Source organism: Lutra lutra, chromosome 3 (genome assembly GCF_902655055.1).
Source record: "Lutra lutra chromosome 3, mLutLut1.2, whole genome shotgun sequence".
NCBI lineage: Eukaryota > Metazoa > Chordata > Mammalia > Carnivora > Mustelidae > Lutra > Lutra lutra.
Window position 1 is genome coordinate 63,433,626 of NC_062280.1, and position 23,504 is coordinate 63,457,129.

Here is a 23,504-nt window from a genome sequence, read left to right on the forward strand (position 1 = left end):
CTGACTTAACTGACACATATTGAACTAAGCACTCAGTAATGACAGAAACACATTATTTTAAATCCACAAGTTACCTATACCAAAACTGATTATAAAATATAGGACAGAGAGCAAGCTTTAACAAATATCAAAGGACTGAATTGTTCAAAGTAGGTTTTTGACCACAGTAGAATTAAATGAGAAATCAATATCCAAAAGATAACAAGGACTCAAATACAGAGAAACTGGTGGTTGCCAGAAGGGAGGCGGTAGAGGGATGAACAAAATAGTGAAATGGATTAAGAGGTACCCCTCCAAAAAAGATAACAAGAAAACCAGAAGTGCCTGGAAATAACCCATTTATTAAAGAAGCAATCAAAGTGAAAAGGAGGAATATTATGAACTGAGTAATAATAAATGTGGGAGGTAGTCAAAGCAATACTTAGAGAAAAATTATCAACTTAAATGAGAAAGAACAGAGAACTAAGGCTAACTAATCTATTACCTAACATACTTTTTCAATAAGTTGGGAAAGAGCAGCAAACCAAATCCAAAAAAAGTAGAAGAAACTAATTAATGAGATAAACAGGAAACATTTAATGAAGCCAGAAAAGCAAAAGATGGTTCTTTGAAAATATTAAGATATGAAACTCCTGGCATAATTGATCATTAATAGTAGAAGGAAAATAAAATAAAATCACCAATATCAGGCCATAAAAGACGACATTTTTACAGCACTTGCAGACATTCAAAAACAAGAAGATATAATGAACAAATTTAAGAATACAGCCATTCAAACTAATGTAAGAAGTTTAAAAATGATTAGTCTGAATTCTAAAGATGTTGAATCCACTAATCAAAACCTTCCATCAATGAAGCGTCAAGGTCCAAATGGTTTTAACTCTGAATTGTTCCAAATATTAAAGAAACAACAATAATCTTAGAGATCCAAATACCCTCAGGAACATAGACATACAAATTTTGAACATTAAAATTCATAACAAAGTGACATTTAAGAAAGATAAGGGTGGTTTAACATTTGAAAATCAATCAATTTAATACAGTACATTAACAAGGAACGAAAAATAGGAGAAAAGTACCATGATGACCTTGGTAGCTGCAGGGTGCTGCAGATAAAATTTAAGTCATTTATAAAAAAGTCAACAAGCTAGAAATTGAAAAATCATCAAAAACCATCAGGTGCTTAGGAATACATCCAAGCAAACATGTATAAAACCTCTCCTTAGAAAACCTCAGAATATTAAGAGAAATTAAGGAAGATAAAAACAAAGGAGAAAAAAATGAGTTCACATCCTGCCTATGACCCTAGTCATGTGACTTTACACAAATTATTAAACCAAACTTCCTCAGCTCTAAAAGATTTAAAAATATCAACTCGCTCTAATCATTATATTGGTTAGCAATAACACATTTAAGCAGTACAACCCACTGGTATTCAATCATTATTTCTATTTTGGCTTATTTTCTGTCGTAGTTGAGCCAAAATAAATTGTCTTCCTCTTACATGTGGCATATTGCCTTCTGTTCCCACCTCCCACCACACAGCCACTCACACACAGCCACTCACGAGCAATGGCATTTACTTGTTGTAATGAAGTGATTGCATCACCAGGTCTTTCCATTTTACTATAAACTTTTGCTAGAAGAACATGAGAACGTCCATCTTCCATGAGAGCAGACAGTTCATTTACTATGAGAGAAGATAATGGGGAAAAATATTCATTTTAAATGAATGTTTACATTTTTCCACAAGTTTTAAAACTGGTCTTTAGAAAGAATGGTTTTGAACAACTGAATAAAGTTGAAAAACTTTCAGTCAGTTAACTGAAGGATGGCCAAATTAAAAAAAAAAAAAAAGATTGAGGATTTTCATCTAGCTGGAAGAAAAGTTAAAGAACTGTATAAGAAAAAGGTTTTTCTTACACATATATTAAGAGATAATGTAACAAAATGTAACAATACACATAAAATTTTCAATGTTCATTTTTAAGTCTGTAAACATCTTTACTGAAGTTATTAAAAAATAGTATAGACTAGTTGCTATGGGGGTAATTGAGAAGATAACTGCTGTTTTAAAATAATAGATACTTGATAAGCAATGAAATATGGTCTTTAAGAGCACCGACTTTGATGGCAATCTGTCTGGTTTCAAATCGAGGCCTTCTCACTTACTAGCTATATAACCTTGAACGAGGTACTTATCCAGTTTGTGGTTCTCTTTCATCTGTACAATAGTGGAAGTAATAGTACCTATCTCATAGGGTTGTTATAAAATTTAAAAAGTTTTTAAGTTATGAAATAAGTTTGCATATGCAATTAAAGTAGTCTAGTACCTGGCAAGTACTATTTAAATACTTGGTATTATTATTTTGTGATTTAAGAGCAATAAAAGAACCCTAGATAAGTAACAAAACTATGTTTCTTCCACTATCAAGTGTATGGTCTGTGCCACATATGTATCAAAGTGGTTTATATACATAGTTTCTTTAAAATCTCAGCCTGAGGGGCAGGTTTTATTATTGGCACCCCCCAGGTAAGAGAAACTGTGAGATGGCTGTCACAATGGGTCAGAGGAGCAATGCTGCACACATGAGAAGGGACCCATACCCCACTGTGAAGACTTCGGCTTAACTCTGAGGGAAATGGGAGATAGCAGTGAGCTTGAGCAGACAAGAGCACATCTACTCTGTTTAAAGGGCTCGATGCTGCTGCTACAGAAGGGGTGTGGGGCTGAGAACGGAACAGGGAGACCAGCTGGAAGGTGACCACCATAATCCACTTGAGACAATGAAGGTTTGTACAAGGGGGCAGCTGTGGAACTAGTGACACGGAGTGGGGTTCTGAATATATTCAGAAGGTAGAATCAATAGGATTTCCTACAGTCAGGGACAAGGGTGATGGCTAGGATTTGGGCTCTCAGCAATGGCTAAGAGGGATAAAGTTGTTGTTGAGATGAAGAAGGCTGCATGTGGAACAGATGTGAGGAGGCAGACAGGAATTCCAGCTGACAAGCCAAGTTCAAGATGCTTAGAACCCAGGTGCTCCTTCGGCTAGATGAAGGTGGGTATGTCAAGCGACTACATTGCTAACTTAAAGATGGAGATAATTATAGTCCTCTCAAAAACAAATGTGGACATTAATGACATAATACATAATGAAATGATCAACAAATATTACATGAAAGCATTTATATTACCTAAATGTAATAAACTTAACACCTTTACAAGTAGAACACGCTACTTGAATTTCCTTTCACAGCCTTTTCAAAAATGCATATGCACATGTAAGGCCATCTGTAGTGTTTCAACCAAGGTCTGACAGACCCATGTAAATATTTTTATGGAAATAAATAACACTTTATATAGTAAATGCATCCCAAATTAGAAGAATTTTAACACCAATTTCATCAAAGCTAAATTAAAATACCGTTTTGAAAATACTAGAAAACTTAAAGAGTTGGGCTGACCTTATCACATATCTCAAGACATTTACAGTGGATAGGGACACTGGCAAAAGCAAAATACCTCAGGGCAAGAAAAGGAAGATTCCCAGAATCAGTCATACATATAAATAAGTTTATTATATGGCAAAGGTGGCATCTCAGTAAAATGCACTGAAATAAAACTGTTCTCCATTTGGGAAACTATATAGTAAAACTGTATGTGGATTAAAGCATATGGATTATTCCAGAAAAATATTTTTACAATGTTAGGATGAGGGAAGTATTTCTGAGCATGACAGGAAATTCAGGACTCAAAAAAAGAAAAGGCTGATATATATAATAATTAAATATTCTATTTGAGGAAATGACAAATTCAACTGAAAAAACAGAAAAGGGGATAGGCTGGGAGAAAACATCTGCAAATGAGTAACAGGTTAACTGGTAATGTACCAGAGGTTCAGGGTCAAAGACAAAGGACATGAATAAACATCCTGGAAGAAAATGTGATCTACAGACAAAAAATGATGCCTAGCCTTATCAATCATCCAAGAACTGCAAATTGATGTGTTTTCTCCCTCCCCTAATTAATCTACACAATGATGGGACATTTTTGGCCTTAAGAAAGAGCCATGGGGCGTGACTCAATTCCAGGAAGCACACAGAGGTATATAAACAAGGACCCAGTTTCAGTACTGTCTCCAACTTTTCTTCAATCTAAAATGTCTATTCAGTAGGGGGCCCATCAAATAAATTACAACATTAACATATAGTAGAATGCTCTACCTATGCTAAAGAAAATAAAGAGCTACATTTACCAACATGGAGAGAAGCTACTGAGTGAAAAATGCCTACTACAGATGTGCAGTATAATAGATCCCATTTTGGTAGGAAAAATATGGTATGTGATTATGTGCGAGAGAGACAGGCCTGGTGGGGACTCTAATTAGGAGGATACTCAAGGTAAATTTGTTTTCTCTGAAGAGCAGGACAACACAACTTGCATTCACTTCTGTAATCTTTAAATTTTGGCGACGAGTAAGCTATAGATTTTAATTTAAAATAAAGATAATTGAAAAGGAAATTTGTACAAACTTCTAAAAAGGCAATTAATAGTATCCAGTTACATTTTCAATACATGTAGTTTTTTGGGGAGTCGGGGGAGGAAGCAAAGAGTTGATTTGAGATCACACCGTCAGTATCCTCTCTGTGAACTCAACATATCCACCGTGCTTCCTCAGAGATGGAACCTGATTGGTGAGCTGGAGTTAATATGAATGACAATAGGTAACCAATACAACAGATATGGGTCATTTCTTGGATTATAGGAGAAAGCTACCAAATTTGTAATTTGGCCAGTTTCCATACCATATCACATTTAGAAGCAAGTGTATATCAAAGAATGAGGTACAAGGATATTTACTGTAACAGTTTATTAATATCAAAAGAATGGAAAACCAACCAAATGCCCAATAATTGAAGGAAAGTTTAAAAAAAACACAAAAAACAAATAGAATATATATGAATATTATGATGATGACGTTATAGAATATTATGATGATGACATTAAAATTAGATGAATGTACTAACATCAAACTATATCTGGCACATGCTGTCCGTGAAAAAAATTACAGGAGAGGAAAAACAACCCATTTGAAAAGAAAAATTATGCTTATTTTACTTATATATTTACATATATACTAAAACACAAAAATGGTTACCTCTACGGAGGTAGTTTAAGAACAAGGCAAGTAGAATTCACAGAAGAATTTGGGACTTACACATCTTTTAGAGTGCTGGATTTAAAAAAAAAAAACTTAAAAGAGTAAAGATTATAAAAGTGTTTACTTTATGAATAAAAACATCAGATGTAGTTGTAATTTAAAGGAAACTCCCTTTGTATCATTTGGAAAGTACAGTATCTTTCTATAACACAATTGGCTGTTTGATAAAACTGTTATTATTCAAGTATCTTATTTTAGTAGAGTGACATGCTTATAAATGAATAATCAATGTCACATATATAATATTGAGAATACAAATAAACATTTATGTAATATAAAAATAAAGCAGATCAAATATATCGGGTAAGGTACACTTTTTTTTCAAATCAGAAAGACTTTCATACCGGGTTCATGAGCTAGAGCATGTTGAAGAACTTTTTCTGCTTTGTCATACCATTTCAATTTTAATAAAAGCTCAGCCAGGTCATAGCAAAGATAATTTTGTTGTCCACTTTTCAGAGCGGCTTCATAATAAGTGATTGCCTAAACAAAATGCATTTCAGTTAGGAAAATAAGGCAATGAGGTGGTATTAAGCATAGATATTTATATATTACAGACTTAAAGCATATAAAAACTAGAAATAACCCAGGAGAAGCTTAGGCATATACCTGCCTATCAGTTAAATATGCCATTTTTCTTAGACAGTCAAACATTAGACAAGGCAACTAGCATTTCTTATGAAAAGCAGCTAACGAAAGGTGCTTTGGTGAAACAGTTTTTACCAGTTTCAGTCCGGAGGCCAGTGAGCTTTAGTGAATGCAAATACTCTGCTAGTGGTTTTATGTTCAGTAGTTACCAGGAACAGAACAAGAATATAACAACTAAAGGAAAATCCATTATCCCTACTGGAGCTGCAGGGGGGGAGCATACAGCTTACCAAAACTGGTTCAACAGAAAGGACATCTGTTAGGCTTTGTTATATAATGAAAAAGATGCGACCGCAGCAACTTCATCATAATTGGTGGGTTGCAGGGTTTAGGTGTAAGATGAAGCCAGAATTAACTTTAGGGCCCAGGCTTTGCAAAATGCAGCGACAAAGAGACACTGAGCAAATCTTTAACATAAATTCCAGTTTGTGAATACAAATTTGGAGTTTACAGCCATCAAGATACAAACAGTGCCTGTTAAAGACTTTTCACAGAGCAGGGTTTGAAACAACCCAATAGACATATTTCAAACATATAAAGTACCTACCTTCGAATAGTTGTGAGTTTTGACAAGCGCTTTCCCAATTTTGCTTGCCAGCGTTCCATCTTTGGGATTCTGATTTAACGCTTGCTCATAAGCTACAATGGCTTCTTCGGGCTAATGTTGGCAGATACAAAAAAAAAAGTAATGAATAAACAGCTTAGCTGGATCCCATTAAAGGGCAACATTTCTATAATTAAAGCTCTACACCTACAGTATTCACTAAGTAAGACAACTAAAGCACATATTTAAGTCTAGAAACCTTAACTACTTCAGAGAGGTGACAGTCACTAGTGTTAGGTGTAACTTATTAGTAAACACCATTTTGGCCAGTAGCTCTCTTCATTATTCCACTTAAAAGGGACTCTTAATTTGCTTCTGGTACCATCTCTGTTTCAAATGACAGTGTTGAATTACTGGATCCCAATATGAAAACAACTTTATTATAATGGTTATCTCTTTTTTGTTTTGATGACTGGATAGTCAAATATTAAATAACATTTAAAAATTCCTTTTAGGAGACTATGAAGCTAATCACAAAAGAGTTTTACCATTTTTTTTTTTTTTAAATCTGAGTTCAGTAGCATCAGAAACTTTACCTCCTGTATATTCATGTAAGCATCACCAAGGAGAAGAAAAGAACGAGGGCTGGGCATTCTCTCAGCAATTTCTCTAGAAATTAGACCAATTCTATTTAGTATACTGAATACAAATATCTCCCTCTAAACGAACTAAATAAAAGGTAAGCTCACTTATTTCAATTAACCAAGAGCCTTCAGAGGACCTTGGACATTTCCAACAGTGTAACACTGCAAAAGAAAAAACAACCCACCCATACCCACACCCAAACTGTTTATGCTAGATCAACTTTCTTTTTTCATTCCATCTTTCCCTTTTCTGAAGTGTAGGTAGCAAGAGTACTGGTAGACTGTAAACATCTCAATTCTCACTCTACAGAAATAGGTTTTGTTATCTCTAATTCTGAAATGATGTGTGAGTGGAGGCACAAAAATATCATGGGATGCTATTGCAACGTCTGGTTTCTCATTCATTTGGTCCAAAAGCTATGGTTTTGGGAAGTGTAATTTTATAGATGCTGCTGAAGAATTGAAGTCTACAACTAACGTGTCAGAGCTGCCTGAAACAAAGCCCGTGCCTTTGACTACACTATCACAGAGCATCTAAAACAACATGACCCTGTTTTAAAATGTTTTCCTATCACGAGGTGACAGTTAGTGCTAATCTTTTGGAAATGCCACAGAAAATATGATTTAGAACCTCCAGTTCATCCATCTATACGTGGGATGCCGCTCAGTTTCTTTGAGTCACTCAGCACCTACAAAGAACCTGAGCAGTGTTCCAAGTTTGGATATTTACACACTATAGATGAACCAATGACTGAATTCATCAACATGTTGCTATGTTCTCAACAGATAAACATGCTGATTCTCTCTTACTTAAAGTGTGTGCTTGTATGTTTATCTTTCTGTTTGGGGAGAAAGGTAAGAGCAACCCGTGTGTGTGTGTGTGTGTGTATGTCCATGTGTACAGACGGGCACAAAGGTGAATGTGCGTATCCCTAGTAACCCCTAAGGGCACCAACATATGACATAACTTTTAAAGTCCCTGCCCTTTCACCAAGGAGAATTTGTAATCTGCACCTGAGTGTGGTACATACTAAGCCATAATTTTCTATTGCTAGAGCTATTATGCTGAGCATTAAAGATGGCCTGGAATTGTTATATTACACAGCTTTCTTTAGCTATTAGAATGCAAGTAACTGTTGCTTTTGCCCCTCCCAAACAGGAAGACTGAAGATCTAGAAATCACATAATGAAGGAGGACAGCTAAGAATCTAGAGTAAGCCGCAGGCTGAAATAATCATAATCACTATGGTTTATGTCTTAGGGATAATGAATTGCTTGGTTAGCGGGATTGTGGTCGGTAGCTGAACGTGTTATGGAAAGGGTCTATACTATAAAGCACTTAAAAGAAAGAAAAAAAGAAATTTGGGAATTAATTTTAAGAAGTAAGTGTGTCAAAATACAATGGGTTGAGATAATCATTTACCTGTAACAAGTAATATATAACATTTTCTCTTTTCTGTGCTTCAGATAAATATCTGCCATTTTCTCCTTGACCTCTATGAAATAAGGCTGCTCAGCTGTGACATTTCTAAGCATACTTAAAGCCCGCTCCACGTCTCCTTGGGCCAGGGCCAGGTCTGCATTAGCAATGGTAACACGTAATTCTTCAGATGTCCCAGAAAATTCATGAATGGCATCTTGTAAAACTTTTGCTGCCTCATGCTGTAAAGATGAAGTTAAAATAACAGTCTTTCAAAATGTTAAACAAATTACATTAGAAATGAAGATTTTCTCCTAATCCAGAATGAGCAGTAAATGCTAGCACAGTTAGGATCTTCAGGAAATATTGACAGATTTTTGAAAAGTACAAAAATTTAAAACTAAACTCAGAGACCAAATTCAAAATATCTGTTAGCTGAAAAGTGTTTTCTTTTTTTTTCTTTTAAAGATTTTATTTATTTATTCATGAGAGACACAGAGAGGCAGAGGAAGAGGAAGAAGCAGGCTCCCCAAGGAGCAGAGAGCCCAACGTGGGACTCAATCCCAGGACCCAAGATCACAACCCCAGCCAAAGGCAGACGCTTAACTATCTGAGCTACCCAGGTGCCCTGAAAAGTGATTTCATGACTGGGACAATGGCGGCTGCTACACGAGAGCTGCTGCTACTGCTAAAATTTAATAAGCATTTACTTTGCATTCAGCATTATATTCACGCATTTAATTCTCAGAGAAATCCTCTGATGTAGCTATCATTATGCCCACCTTACAGTAAGGAAACTGAAATTTGGAGAGTTAAGAAGTTAACAAATGACAGACTCAGAACCCAAACTCAGGCAGCCTGACCCCAGAGCCTAAACTCTTAGCCATGCTCATTACAGCCTCCTTGATGGGATCCAGTCCACAACCCTCCCTTGTACCAAATGGCTCTTCATTAACTAACAGACTACTTTATTGCCTATGCCAGGACCTAATTTCTGCTATGCCTCAGCTGAATACATTACCCCAGTTCCAAATCTGTACCTCAATGAATCTAAAATGTCACTTATTTTAGGATTCATCTCAACTTTAGAGATTATAAGACATTCTGATTTCAGAAATGTTAACAAGTGAAAAAGAAATAGTGCATTTTAGAATCAACTATCTATGGTAGAATTGGTTCTCCTTAAATATATATTAAGGCTAATATATTAGGAAATAGAAATTACTTTGAGATTTGGCAAGTTATCTAGACACAGCCTTCTTAATTTCCACTAAAATATGAAAATAACTGATGAGCAACTGTTGTAATCTGAAAACCAGATATAAATGATGTTAAGTTCCTCATTTTCGACAAGGCTTTGACTCTTCTCTCAAAAGTGCAGGCTTGCTTGCTTTCTATTTATTATTATATGTATTATTTTAAGTATTTGATTTTATGATCATCCTACGAATTTACCAAAGCTGTATATATCAAGTAGTTCTTTTGTTTTCTCAACTATTAGAATTTGAGGTTGGTACTTTTATTTGCTTCTAGTAGTACCTGTGTGTGCACAGACGTGTGTGTGCGTGTGTGTGACTCCTTTCAGGAGTCCAAAGAATGATAACCATGTAATATTATTACCTTTCACAGTAGCCAAGGTCATCGAACATTATATTATATATTCATTACATTACATTAATATGTTTCATAGTACATAGTAATTTATGTTATTACTCATATAATATTATACATATATTACTATTTTGCCTGGCAGCTAATGAAAGTACAGTGATACCTGAGGTCATCCAGGTGCAAATTATGTTTAACCTCAGGGGCTTGCAAAAGGACATGATTTGGTTCAAAGTAATAAAAATAAATTTTCTAAATTTGACCAGTTGAGCAAGGAAATAATTTCAGCTTTTTCATTTCCTACTAATACATATACTTGTCTAACCAAGTTCAGAGCTGAACCACTGAATTAAAACTTGACTTACCTGTTCTCCATTTAAGCGGTGAACCTCTACCAACTCAAGAAAGATTGATAAACGATGGTTTGCATCGACTTCGGTTTTTTTGTATTTTGATTTTGAGGAAGCTCCAATTCTCCTCATTCCTGGTAAACTCATTGCCATATGTAGAGTTTTAATAGCTTCTGCTATTTCTCCCATTTTCTTTTGAGACTGAGCTTTTATCAAATGGTATAAAGGGTATTCTCTCACCTGAAAAAAACAGTATTCAGAAATACTTCCTTGGAGTGCTTACACTGCCAACACATAATTTACAATCCACCAGTCTACATGTGATTGTATACATGAGGTCTATTTCTGTCCTTTTATTAACTTTTTGATCATCTATTGTGTTAAATCAGGTTCAGGCAACCTGCCACTACTTAGCATCCTCCTGGGTGACAAACAAGGGGATTATGGGCTTTTACCATGATAAAAGAAAAAATACAAAAAAAAAAAAAAAAGCTTGCAGGGCTAGCAAATATATTCTAGGAAATTTAGTTTTCAGAAAAGGAATATACCTTATCCAGACTTCTAGTATGGATATCAAGTCATTAGATTTCTAGAAACACAGTTTTTTCCCTTTTATTCTGTAATTTTAAGATTAAAAATCTCAGAACACGTCAGTCAAACTTGGTTTTAAACTTTGATACTACTCTGAAACACACAGTTATGAAGTTTCTATATTTGGGGTACCAAACGTGTATACAGACAATATAAGAAAATGACAAAAAGATCAAAGGTGGAGTCAAAGGCAGGAGATGATCCAGAATGAGGTGATGGGGCAGCCACCTAATATCTAGAAAGGTTCCAATCATCCTTAAGGCTATGGCTGTGAGCCTGAGCTAGGCACCCCATTTTCCGGTAGGCTCTGTGTGAATACTCGTGCTTCTGCTCTTCTTTCAGAGATTTCGATTCATTGGGACCAGGTACTGACACTACGGTGGTAATGCATCACTAGGCTTGAGAACTACTGACCTAAGAAGCGAGGACTGTCTTCTGCAAATCCTGACTTCTCCAGTCCACTGAAGGCTCCTCACATAACAGGGTTCAAGACCCTGTGAACCAAAGCAAAAGTCTGAGGAGCTCCTCCATGACTCCAGGTAGTTCAGGAAGCACCTGAACCTATGATTTTCCCTAATGCTTAGGGATATGGGATGTAACACAGAATATCTTGGGATAGAAGTCCAGTGTGTCTATATCCTCAAACCACATAAAAATTTTCAAAATGACTAGGTGTTCTTTGATGATGACTCTAAAAAGTTATTAAAACTCACAATCCAGGAAAGAAACAAGCAATAAAATAGAATTCGTACACACAAAAACATCTGGCATAATGCTCTGTAGTTTATAATTACTTTTATATGCATCCATTACTATACTTAATGCCCACTATAACTGTAGGGTGTTATTATATGAGTTTTACAGAGAAGAAAACAGGTTCAGAGAGAGAAAAGTGGGAAAACCAGACACTGACCCCCAGGTCTTCTGTCTCCAAGTCCATATAGGTTTTTAATTACACCACAGCTACCTCCACTTTTTCTCCCACTGCTTGTAAATCCAAACTTTTTTCCATTAAAAATTTATTAGCAAAACATTACAGGCTAAAAAAAAAAAATACAATACAATATGTCACCACTTGCTAAAGGTTCAAAGAGGGTGGTATGTTTTATCCACCTGAATTTGGAATACTTACCTTAAAATTATAGCTCAGACAAAGTTCAAGTGACTGAGAACACAATTTGAATTTTTCCTGAGACAAATAAACCTGAGCCATCAGGAGATGAGCATCTGCGTAAGAAGGGTTGTGTTCTAGGCAATGCTGTAGGTTATTATAAGCTGCTTCAATGTCACCTAAAGAGAAACAAAGCATTATAATTCAAATGGTTAAGAGACAGAGATGTGAGAGAGAGGAGGGACACAAGTAGTTTATGGATCATTCCATGCCCACCTGCCCCAGGTAGCCCCTTTCTAGTCTTCATGAAATAATATTCCTGTACGTCAGGCCAGCCATAAGGAGCAAACCAGGGAAAGCTGTGAAAAGATCAGAGTCAAACACCACTGCTACTTCTGAGAGGACTAGAAATGTACCTTTATCTATTTTCCTGATCAAAAAACTTTTTACTTAAAATTTCATTACAGTAAGTTTTGCAAAACCCAGATATTTAAATAGCTAGAATTCTGTACTGTCACTTACATTAAAAAAGGGTATATAGTCTTATAATCATCCTTGGCCAGAAATTTTACCACTGTATATAAAATAACAGAAAAAGCATAGGGATATATTCCAGACATTCAGAAATCGGAGACAGTGATTTAATATGCCTTTAAATGCCAAGTGTAACAGCCAATGTTTTGGACACACATCCTCTGTATATCTGGGAGTCTTAGATGGAAGAAATGATCAAAATTAAAATGACAGGAATGGTGGAATCTGTTAGGCTTGGGCTGGTAGATGGGGTAGAAAGAGGCTCTTCAGAGAAGGAAGAGTATAAACTCCAGGTTCTAGAAAAACTTTCTAGTGATATAACCCACAGCAATCTGCCTATACCCATCTCACTGACTGGTGTTAAGTAGGTAGAGGAGCCCAGCTCCCCATTCAAATTTGCTAGGAGCACTGGGGAAGAACAGACCCTGAATTACTCTCTGTTCCATCTTACTCCTTAACCTCACCTGATACCTCAACAGACCAAACAAGGCTTATAGTTAGAGCTTCCAGTTCCCAAAGGCCCAACCTACCAATGACACAATCCATCTAAATAGAAAACAATTTCTTAGAGACAGAGGATTAATAAGCAAGTATCGGGTTGAGGCTGCATAATAACAAACTGAACACAGTAACAAAATGTGTCAATCAACCAGCAAACATAATAAATAATATTGGACTATTTGTTGTGATATACGCGAATACTTGAGAACTGAACAGGCAGAGAAGGAAACAGGAAATGGGAAGGTTAATTATAATAAACTGGTGTGCGAATTACCACTCCCATGTTCTTTAAGGAGGAAAAGGATTAAGGAGATAACCTAGAGGTTACTGCTAAGGAGGAAAGCACACAGGAAAAGAACCGGGGTTTACAAATAAGAGACTGAAGAACATGAAGACTGTGCGAATGACTGAGATCAGAATCTTTGTTTTTCTTTTAAGAGTGATGGGGGGAAAGATGCGTGGTCAGTACTTAGAAGGTCACTAAATATTTAAAAATGAGAAATGGGTCATCAGTGTTGCAGAAAATAGCCATATAAACGAAGAACCCAACAATATCACACTTTTATCTAAGAGCAGCCCAATTTCCCTTAAGTGAAAAATGAAAGACACTTCTGTCCTGCATGTATGTCTTTGCTAAAGTCCTATAACAGAATTTGGCTGGCCTTTGTCCCAGGTTCCTGGGAGAGAGTCTTAAAATCTTGGAATTTCCTGAGTGAGAGGAGTATCTTTGTTGAGGTTGGCTTTGATCATTTATGTAAGTAAGAACTTACATTATGTAAGTAAGAAGATGAACAGTAAGCCCTAGATAGCTTATGTTAAGAATATGACTCACGATGAGCCATGCCAGAAAGACCAACCACGGAGAGGACTGGGGCTCTGAACTACATGTTATCTACCTGAATGGGGGAGCAGGACCCTGGAGACTGAGTTCAATCACATGCCCAATGATTCAGTCATGCCTATATAATGAAACTCTAATAAAAACTCTAAACTTGGGGTGAGCTGCCCTGGTTGTTAATGCTCTCTATGTACTGTCATATACACACGTGTTGGAATGTCGATGTATACTGACTCTATAGACAGTGAACAATGGCAGCTTCACATCTGGAACCTTCCCAGGCCTTCACCCTGTGCATCTCTCCCTTTCCATGGTTTGGTTTAGTATCCTTTTGCTATACTAAAACTCTAATCATGAGTCTAGCAATATCATGAATTCTAGGAGGCATTCTAGTGAATCTGAACCTGAGGAGTCATAGAAACCCCAAATTTGTAGCCAGCTAGACAGAAGCTCAGGTGGCTTTGGCAAACCCAGAACTTGTGGCTTCTGTCTGTGCCCTTAACCTGGGAAGTCTGGTCCAACTCTGAGTAGTTCTGGGGTTAGAAGTCATTGTACTTGGCAATTTATAAGGACACTGCTATTTGGACATATGGCAGCACTATTTCAAATGATTTAAGGCTGCTGTTTTCAAAAATGGGGTCATATGAGACTTTCGTTTCTAGAGACTTTGGCAATTAAGAATTACTATGTTATGGCTGATTTTTATCAATTTTCAAAATAATAAATGTCTAAAAAATATAACAGAACTCAAAGTCCCAGTTTAACTACTTAGTAGATAATAGCATTTGAACTGAGAGCAAAGTAGAAATACCATGTCACTCAACAGAACTTAACCAGAAGAAGTTATTACAGAGCCACTTTTTACATCTAGAATATTTTAGAGATACAAGCTTTTGAGATCATCTATTTTTTTTAACAGTTAAAACTGAGGTCCAAAAAATTAACAAAATCAATCTTCTCTCTCCATTATATGTAAGAAATAATTGTTTAGGATAATACCTTTAGGTTGGTTTCTAAACCTTATGATTTTATAAATTTTATTTACTTTGCATGGCATTCATCTAGAAAAGATACATAAATATAAGTCCCAAAGGTTGGTCTACTATGTCTACTATGTATATATTACGTATATATGTATATATATATTATGACTATATTATGTATATAGTCACACATCTGTGTGTCCTAAAAAGCTAATGTTATATATCTGGGGTTATTTTTTTAGCTATACATAATCACAGGTTATGTATAAATAATTATCAATTAATCAATACACTTCATAAAGGCCCAAAACTGGTAAACCTTGCATCTGGCTATACCAATGAGTCAATAACTATGGACCAAAGACTTTAAGTTTTTACTACCATCTAAGTATCTGACAGACTTTTTTATTAAGTGGTACAACTGCACTTACCCAACTATTCACTTGAACAACAGAAGTTTATTGTAATTTTTAAAGAATTAAATAGTGAATATTATACAATTTTATTTTGGATTAAAATTACTTATTTGTGCACAAGTAAAACGCATCTATGTGACTATTCTCCATATAAGTGGCGTACTTAGTTTATTTACCCTTGATTTTGTCAACATCAGAATAAAAAAGTTATTTTAAGTTTTTAAGTATATTCTACCTGATAAATATTTCACTTTTGCTATTAGGAAGACAGCTTGCAGAAGGCCTGGTACGGTTCTTACTATAGTCTCCAGGATTGAGGTACAACGTCTGAGAAGTGGAGAAATAGGTTGCCCAGGACTTGCAGGCTAAATAAAACAAATTAGCATATCATTTTATAAGTTTACTTTAGTATTTAGTTAAAAGTGAACATACATATTAAACTTCAGTATAACTAAAAAACTATATATTTTTCCAAAATTTCTGTTATTCTGCTTTCGCATATCTTTACCATAATGTGACTAATACTAATTTATGTCCCTGGGATCTATGAACAGACCATACAAATAATGGCTTTTATTCAGTAGAATAGTTATGAAATTATTACACAATTAACAGATTTGGTAACATGAAAGGAGTGTATTTGTTCAAAAAACTGTGAAGGAAAGATATTCAAAGGAAAGATAACTGAAAGGCAGAATTTCTTGCTGGAAGTGAGAGTCGAGGCAATGTGAATTCTAATTCTTGATCTGCCTGGTGATTTATTCAGTTCGGTAACTTGCATTGCCCCCTACAGTACTGTATGATCAGTTTCTGAAAATTCTCTTTTTTTTCCTAGTAGAAATCAGAAGGTAGAACACACTCATGTGTACTACACCAAATGTCTCATACCTTCACATTTTCTGCTGGCATGCTGAAGGTCCTCAAAGGTTTTTTTTAGTTTCTCGCTTTATTAATATGCAGTGAAATATGATAACAAAAACAGTACTAGAACATTTATTGTTTTAATGGCTGTCTACCCAACTGACTTTTATCCAATGGTTACCCACTCACAAGCTACAAGTGTGATATTAGAATTTAAATGTCAAATGTTCACTCTCTCTGTTTTCCCCTACTAATTCTGCGTCCTTTATTTGAAAAATAATCTTCCCCATCATCCCCCTATGCCCTGCAAATATATATTCCTGGTTAGAGTATGGTCTCTTACTGACAATCACTTCTACCCTGAGATGTTGTTACTGACAAGAAAGTGCCATATCTCCTTGCTACCTTGCAGCACAAAAAAAAGGGTGAAAAATTTCAAAAAGAATTTCAAAATATGACCATTAGTGCCTAGAATACCTCAACTTATTTAAATTTCTACAGCACTTATGATCTGTGTAATAAAATTTAGCATTCTGTATCATCTTATGCAATCCCATCATAGTTTTGTATTTTGTTTTGCTTCTTTTATATGGCTAGGGTCTTACCTGTCTTGAAGACTGGAATTTCACACATTTTCAAATAGTAATGAATACAGAGTAAATTCTTTAAACATATTTTTTCACTTGAAAACAGTGAAAGTATAGGTGATATAGTGAGGTTAAGGTTCTTTGCCATCTGCTAAGAATTATTTATTGACAAAATTATTTCTTAGAGAACCACCAGCATTTTTACTGTAAACACTTTCAGAGTGAAGCACATATGGACAATCTCTAAGACAACATCTGTTTGATTAAAAAAAAAAACAAAAACCTTTATAAATGGGGAAAGGAACAGAGCTGGAGGACAGACAAGTCTGTCCTCCGGATGTTTCCCCACGAAAGCAGCACTCTGTGCTAATGAGGAGCCGTCACGCTGACAAAGGTTAGACTGCAGGGACACAGCATGTCGTGGACCGGGGACACAGTTTCCACTTAACACATTATCTCTTGCTCCACCTACAATTACTTCTTAGCAGAGCTTCCAGAGAAATCCTTTTAAACTGTTGAGTCAGATCATGCTGGAAACCTGGTTCCCCACTGTGCTCAGAACTGATGCCGGGGGACTGACAACGATCTCTAAGGCCCTATGAGGTCTGGTATCCTCTGCTGTGACCTCCTCCTCACTGCAACCAGGTCACATTAGTCTCCCGTGTCCCTTCAGGCCACGGCACAACTGTTCCTGTGCCTGAGACAATCTATACCGTATTTCCACATGAACATCTGAAGTTTTAACTTTTACCGTCTTAATGAGACCTAACCAGACCGTCTTATCCAAAATCACCACCCCTACCCTAGTCTGTTATTTTCTATTACCTCACTGACTTGACTGTATTACCTGTCTCCTCTGCTAGTTCTGTATGCTTCAAGAGGGCAAAGGCTGTGGTTTACTCCTTCACAACAACCTCGCCAGCTCCAAGCAGAGCCCTGAGTACTCTACAAGCATTTGCTGAGTGAATTCTGAATACTGCTCAAGTACTGGAACTTCCAACTCTAAGCAACTGAAAACAGATCACGACAGGGGACACTGGGATTGATCCTGGGTGTTATTCCAGAAGGGTTCATTTATTTTTCTTTCTTTTCAAGTTTTTATTTAAATTCTAGTTAGTTTACACTCCAATGTGGTTTTAGGTGTAGAATTCAGTGATTCATCACTTACATACAACACCCAGGGCCCATGATAACCGGTGCCCTCCTTAATCGCCATCACCCATTTAGTCACCCCCCACCCGCCTCCCCTCCAGCAACCCTCAATTTTGTTCTCCATAGTTAAGAAGGGTTAATTTAAAATAGATTAGGAAAAGTCTGGAAAAGGATGTGGTGATCAAAACAGCATCATGGCTTCCCTAAAGAAAGGCCATTATCCTCATTTCCTCAATACAAGGAAGCTGTAAATCAGGGAGAATGCTAAGAACTATGCTTTTAGCAATGAAGTATTTGGTACTCTCTCTTAAGATATTCCTGTACTGAATCATGAGCTGAGTATAGTAATGTCAAGTCACCTACTGACTTTCTGTAATAACAAGAGTGCTGACTAATGGATCTACCTACATAAATTTGGAAATTACTCTCTGAGAATACAATAAAAGGTTCCATCTTCAGTTCTACTCAGAGGCAGGTAAAGCAGATAATGGAGGACGGTAAAGATCCATATAACATAGACGACAATCAGGATCTAAAACAATATGATAGGGTGCCTGGGTGGCTCAGTGGGTTAAGCCGCTGCCTTTGGCTCAGGTCATGACCTCAGGGTCCTGGGATGGAGTCCCGCATCGGGCTCTCTGCTCAGCGGGGAGCCTGCTTCCCTCTCTCTCTCTGACTGCCTCTCTGTCTACTTGTGATCTCTCTCTGTAAAATAAATAAATAAAATATTTAAAAATAAATAAATAAATAAAACAATATGATAATCTGGAATTATGAGATGAATCTGAGGAGATGAAATTTCCTAGGGAAAGAGTCTACACCTAAGTCCTCAGTTACAGTGAATAATAGATCTAAGGATTTTAGGTAACTATTAATTCAACAGGCGTCAATAATATAATATGATTCACAAAAGAAAGCTCGAGGAACCCCCAGAATTAGGGAGGAAGAGGATCTGCCAAGGCCAAACCCATACATGGAACAGTGATCTTACCAAGAGCTTACTGACAAAATAAGGCCGTCCTCATGGCCAGGGTTCTAACTACGTTATATAAAAAATAAATGGCTAAAAACCTGGAATTGTTTAGGCAGAACGTGAAAACTAATTTCTAAAATCCAAAGGTCTGTGTTATGATGAGGAATAATCTTTGCTTTGGCAAAGAAAGTGGACTTGCTCTGTGTACTCTAGAGAGCAGGCGGACCAGGAAATGGGTGAAATTTTTTTAACACAAAGCTGAGTCTGACAACATAGGAAATACAGTGTAATAGTCCTAGTCCTAGAGTAAGAACTGCAATTTTGAATGCACCCACGGGTTGGATGGGCACTTAGCGTGGTTGCTGTGGAGTAGATTCAAGTATCACATGCATGTCTGAATTAAATGACTTCTAATAATACTTCTAAACTGGAGATTTTACAATTTTATCAACTCTAAGTGAATATTTGTAAACCAATACATTTATTATTTGATAGCAGTCATTGGTGTAAATATTCTGATATAAAAACTATTTCGACTCATATGGATACAAATACTACCACTGTAAGATGCTGATCTAATCTAACATGTGAAGGACAATTTATTAATACATTTTATAAAACATCACATAAGTGATGTTGAAAATATTTTCGTTGAAAATAAGGCTCAGAAAGAATTACTTACCTGCATTGGACAAAAATTCAGATATTCTGTAATAATTTCTAGCAAGAAATCAGGATTTAAGTTCTCAAAATACTGTATGCCAAGTGGTAAATCTTCTAACTGTGAAAAATGAGTGTCCAGAACATCATTTAACAAATTAATAACTTCTTCTTGTCGTTTATTTTTCTTCATAGCAAGAATTGCATGTAAATAGGTTAATTCCTAGAAATTAAGCAGTCGTCATTAATTATCCCATTCAGTTGTAAAGTCATTTATTTCCACTTAGATTTCAAATGTTTATGAAGTGCTATTTATGTGCATTATTTGTTCAAATTTCAGTATTAGCTTGGACAAACTTTTAGAATCTTATACAAGAATATTTAAAGTCTAATCCTGTGTGGAGGTAAGTTAGTAAATGCAATTATATATTAAAATTAATGTATATCAACCCTAAAGCCACCACTATTACTAAAATTTAAAATCTCGTATTTTATAAACAGTATTGAGGATCTACCATCTGATAAAATAAAACACTTTACCGCAGATTTTCCAATAGACTGCTGAATTTCCCTAAGGAATTCTAGCTGCTGGTCTGCATCCTGTAACTGCCCTTCAATTAATTGACATCGGATAAATCCTAAAACCAAACACAACAAAACAGCCCAAGTCCACATCAATTCAGGCATGTACACGTCAAGCTAACACAAACATTAATAAAAGATTTTCCCTCCATAATAAAGTATTAATAAATTTTAAGAAAATATTAGACATTAAAGCAATACTACTTCAGATTTAAAATAAAAGAAAATAAAATGGGCAGCTTTGTACCCAAATAAAATCAGTTACTAAGAAATTCAGGATTTATAGGAACTACCTCATAAAAATCTGTTCTCTCAAGATAATACTTAAGAAATAAAAACTTCATTTTAAAGATTCCTGTTTTTTTTTCTATTGTGGATAATGGAGGACAGTTTAATTTTAGAAAACCACAACATACATTTTTTTCTTCTTTCACAGCAGGTATTTAAGGGAATTAATGACTTGCATCTATCTGAGGAACATTTAGAAAGAGCGGGCCTACCAATTAGTGCAGGGACGCTAGTTTCATCAAGTGTCATGGCGGTCTTATACCATTTCAGTGCCTCTTTAACTTTTCCTTGTAAAATCATCTGGTATCCAAGTTCTGTAGCAAATTCTGATTGCTGAGGGGTTAAACTAAAAGCTTTTTCTAGCAATGTCTGAATTTTTTGAAGAATGAGTTGACTTCGCCCACACTAAAAAGAAAAAAGAAATTTCAGACTAGAAAGTCAAACACTTCTACTCAGGTGAGAGAATTATTTTTTCCTAAAGATACAAATTATTTGTACTTCATAGAAGTAGAATTTTTAAAAAGTATTTAATAATCAAAGAAAAACAAAACTTCATAGAAATAGAATAAAAAGATACAAAGTATTTGTACTTCACAGTAATAGAAAAAAAGTAATAATCAAAGAAAAATATGACTTCTCTATTTACCATCTAGACAGCACAGCAAGAGTTTATACCCAAGCAGAACTTAAAATCCTAATGAGCTATTTTAAACAATGGCTTCTTGAAAAGTATACTACAATGATGTTGCTGTATAAGAATACCTTTTAGAACTTTTTTCAAAGTCTTTTAACTGTCTCATGATTGTTTAAGGATTTGCTTTCCCCCTAAGTTGACGAATGCCACCAGGGTGAATATTTTAAAAGATTACTCATTAGAATCTTTGTGAAAAAAGGTTCAAAAATATTTCAAGAAATGGCAACTCTGCTAAAGTAAGTATGCAATATTCTAATAATATCTTTTAAGAGAAAAATACTAAACTGCTTAAATTTTTGTAAGCTTATTTAAAAACTAATGAAAATAAATAATCTGGCAATAAAGTAAATAAAAAAGGTAAATATCTTCCTTAACTCAAACTTTTGTTAATAGCACAGATTTTTTCCCTTTAAATTTCACACAATCTGACAATCTGTTTTTTAAAAAAAGAATTGTTTCCTCATGTCATTTAATAATTACGATCCTTGATTTTTTCTTTCAATTTTATATCTAGTATTTCACCTGCTTGTATATATAATTTTCCTTATTTTTTCCCTAGTTTAAGACCTTTTCAATTCTTTCAGTCCTTGTATTGATTTTGAGATTCTGCAGTATTTTTCTATTCCATTCCTGATTATCTTCTTTATACTGGATGTTGTAATGAAAACATTTCTTTACTATTACATTAATATGGTAAATGCTGTGAAGTGTATAAGCCTGACGATTCACAGATCTGTACCCCCTGGTGCAAATAATACATTATATGTTAATAAAAATTAAAAAAAAAAAAAAGATCCCAGCCATTTCCCACACCAAAATTGTTTCTTACCCATGTTAGAACTGTTTTTCAAATACAAATGACCCTTGAATAACGCAGGGGTGAGGGCGCTGTCACCCACGCCCTCCCCTGCCTCTCCCACCCCACACATTTGAAAATCTGCATATTATTTTTGACTTCCCAAACACTTAACTATTAATAGCCTACTACTGACCAGGCCTTCCTGATAACCTAAACACAGTCTATTAATGCATATTTTCTATGTTATATATTCTTACAATAAAGTTAGAGAAAAGAAAATAATAAGGAAAATATAATACTGTATTGATCGAATACATCTGCAGTCAGTGGACTCACACAGTTCAAACCTGTGTTGTTCAAGGGTAAACTGCAATTTCAAAAAAACAAAATAAAGAATAACCCTACTTATAAATCCTATGTTCCGGGGCACCTGGGTGGCTCAGTGGGTTAAAGCCTCTGCCTTCAGCTCAGGTCATGATCCCAGGGTCCTGGGATCGAGCCCTATATCGGGCTCTCTGCTCTGCGGAGAGCCTGCTTCCTCCTCTCTCTCTGTCTGCCTCTTTGCCTACTTGTGATCTCTGTCTGTCAAATAAATAAAATCTTAAAAAAAAAAATCCTATGCTCCGATTAATAAATGTCTTCCCACTTCCTTTGGAATTTCTCACTTCCCTATCCTTTCCCACCTCCATGAAATCTTCTTATGGTTAGAAATCATATCTCCCTTGAACTGCCTTTCTTACGAATGTATCACATATTTACACACGTACGTTATTTTCATTCTAGGCCATATGCTCTTTGATGCCTCAACCTTTGTGACTTATTTAATATTCCTAGCCACAGATAACAAAGCTCTGCTGTACAGCAGGCACTCTTACAGTTCTGCTGAAGGCTACTGTGATCTTATAAAAAAGTTGAGCATTCTGGGGTTCCATGGCATCCAATGCATCCTCTAAGTTTTCCAGCTTGCTGGCAGCCTGAAACAAAGTATCAGGATAATTTTAAAATAAACTAAGAAAAACAGCATACATGACATATACACTAATAAAATCTATGTTGTGAAATATATTAAAGGTTCTTTTAAAAAGCTCAAGAATTATGAATAAAGAACTGAGATTTAAAATGTGTTTTTTAGGGGTCCCTGGCTGGTTCAGGCAGCATGTGACTCTTGATCTTGCGTCATGAGTTTGAGTCCCACATTGGGTATAGAAATTACTTAAATAAATAAATCCTTTAAAAAAATAAAATAAAATAAATCAAGTGTGTTTTTAAAACATCTGTTTTTGAATGGAAACCTCTTGGTGGGTAAAGATAACCCATAATACTCAATTAACGATATACGCCCAGCTCCCTCTCCAACAATTAGTTCATGACACCCATGAGATATGGATAATAAAATTATAAACATTAATATTATATGAGATCAGATTTTTGATTACCTATATAGTCTGCTTATATTTAAAATACTCTCTGGAATAGAAAAACTAACATGCTGTAAGT

The 23,504-nt window shown here is 35.5% G+C and overlaps 2 protein-coding genes across 3 annotated transcripts in view; both read right to left on the reverse strand.

The window, feature by feature from the left end:
- The window catches only part of LOC125095498 (sodium channel protein type 3 subunit alpha), a 1,188,574-nt gene that overhangs the window by 743,857 nt on the left and 421,213 nt on the right, over positions 1 to 23,504 (reverse strand). The gene's annotated exons all lie outside the window — the stretch shown is intronic.
- The window catches only part of TTC21B (tetratricopeptide repeat domain 21B), a 78,769-nt gene that overhangs the window by 35,332 nt on the left and 19,933 nt on the right, over positions 1 to 23,504 (reverse strand). For both annotated transcript variants that reach the window (XM_047721993.1, XM_047721994.1), the window contains 12 exons: positions 22,883 to 22,981; positions 20,727 to 20,919; positions 20,185 to 20,282; positions 19,667 to 19,867; positions 15,647 to 15,776; positions 12,161 to 12,318; positions 10,453 to 10,677; positions 8,483 to 8,721; positions 7,012 to 7,084; positions 6,419 to 6,529; positions 5,568 to 5,706; positions 1,584 to 1,690 (listed from right to left, as the gene is read on the reverse strand). In XM_047721993.1, coding sequence (XP_047577949.1) covers positions 1,584 to 1,690; positions 5,568 to 5,706; positions 6,419 to 6,529; positions 7,012 to 7,084; positions 8,483 to 8,721; positions 10,453 to 10,677; positions 12,161 to 12,318; positions 15,647 to 15,776; positions 19,667 to 19,867; positions 20,185 to 20,282; positions 20,727 to 20,919; positions 22,883 to 22,981 — 1,773 coding nt within the window. The remainder of the gene's footprint in view (positions 1 to 1,583; positions 1,691 to 5,567; positions 5,707 to 6,418; positions 6,530 to 7,011; positions 7,085 to 8,482; positions 8,722 to 10,452; positions 10,678 to 12,160; positions 12,319 to 15,646; positions 15,777 to 19,666; positions 19,868 to 20,184; positions 20,283 to 20,726; positions 20,920 to 22,882; positions 22,982 to 23,504) is intronic.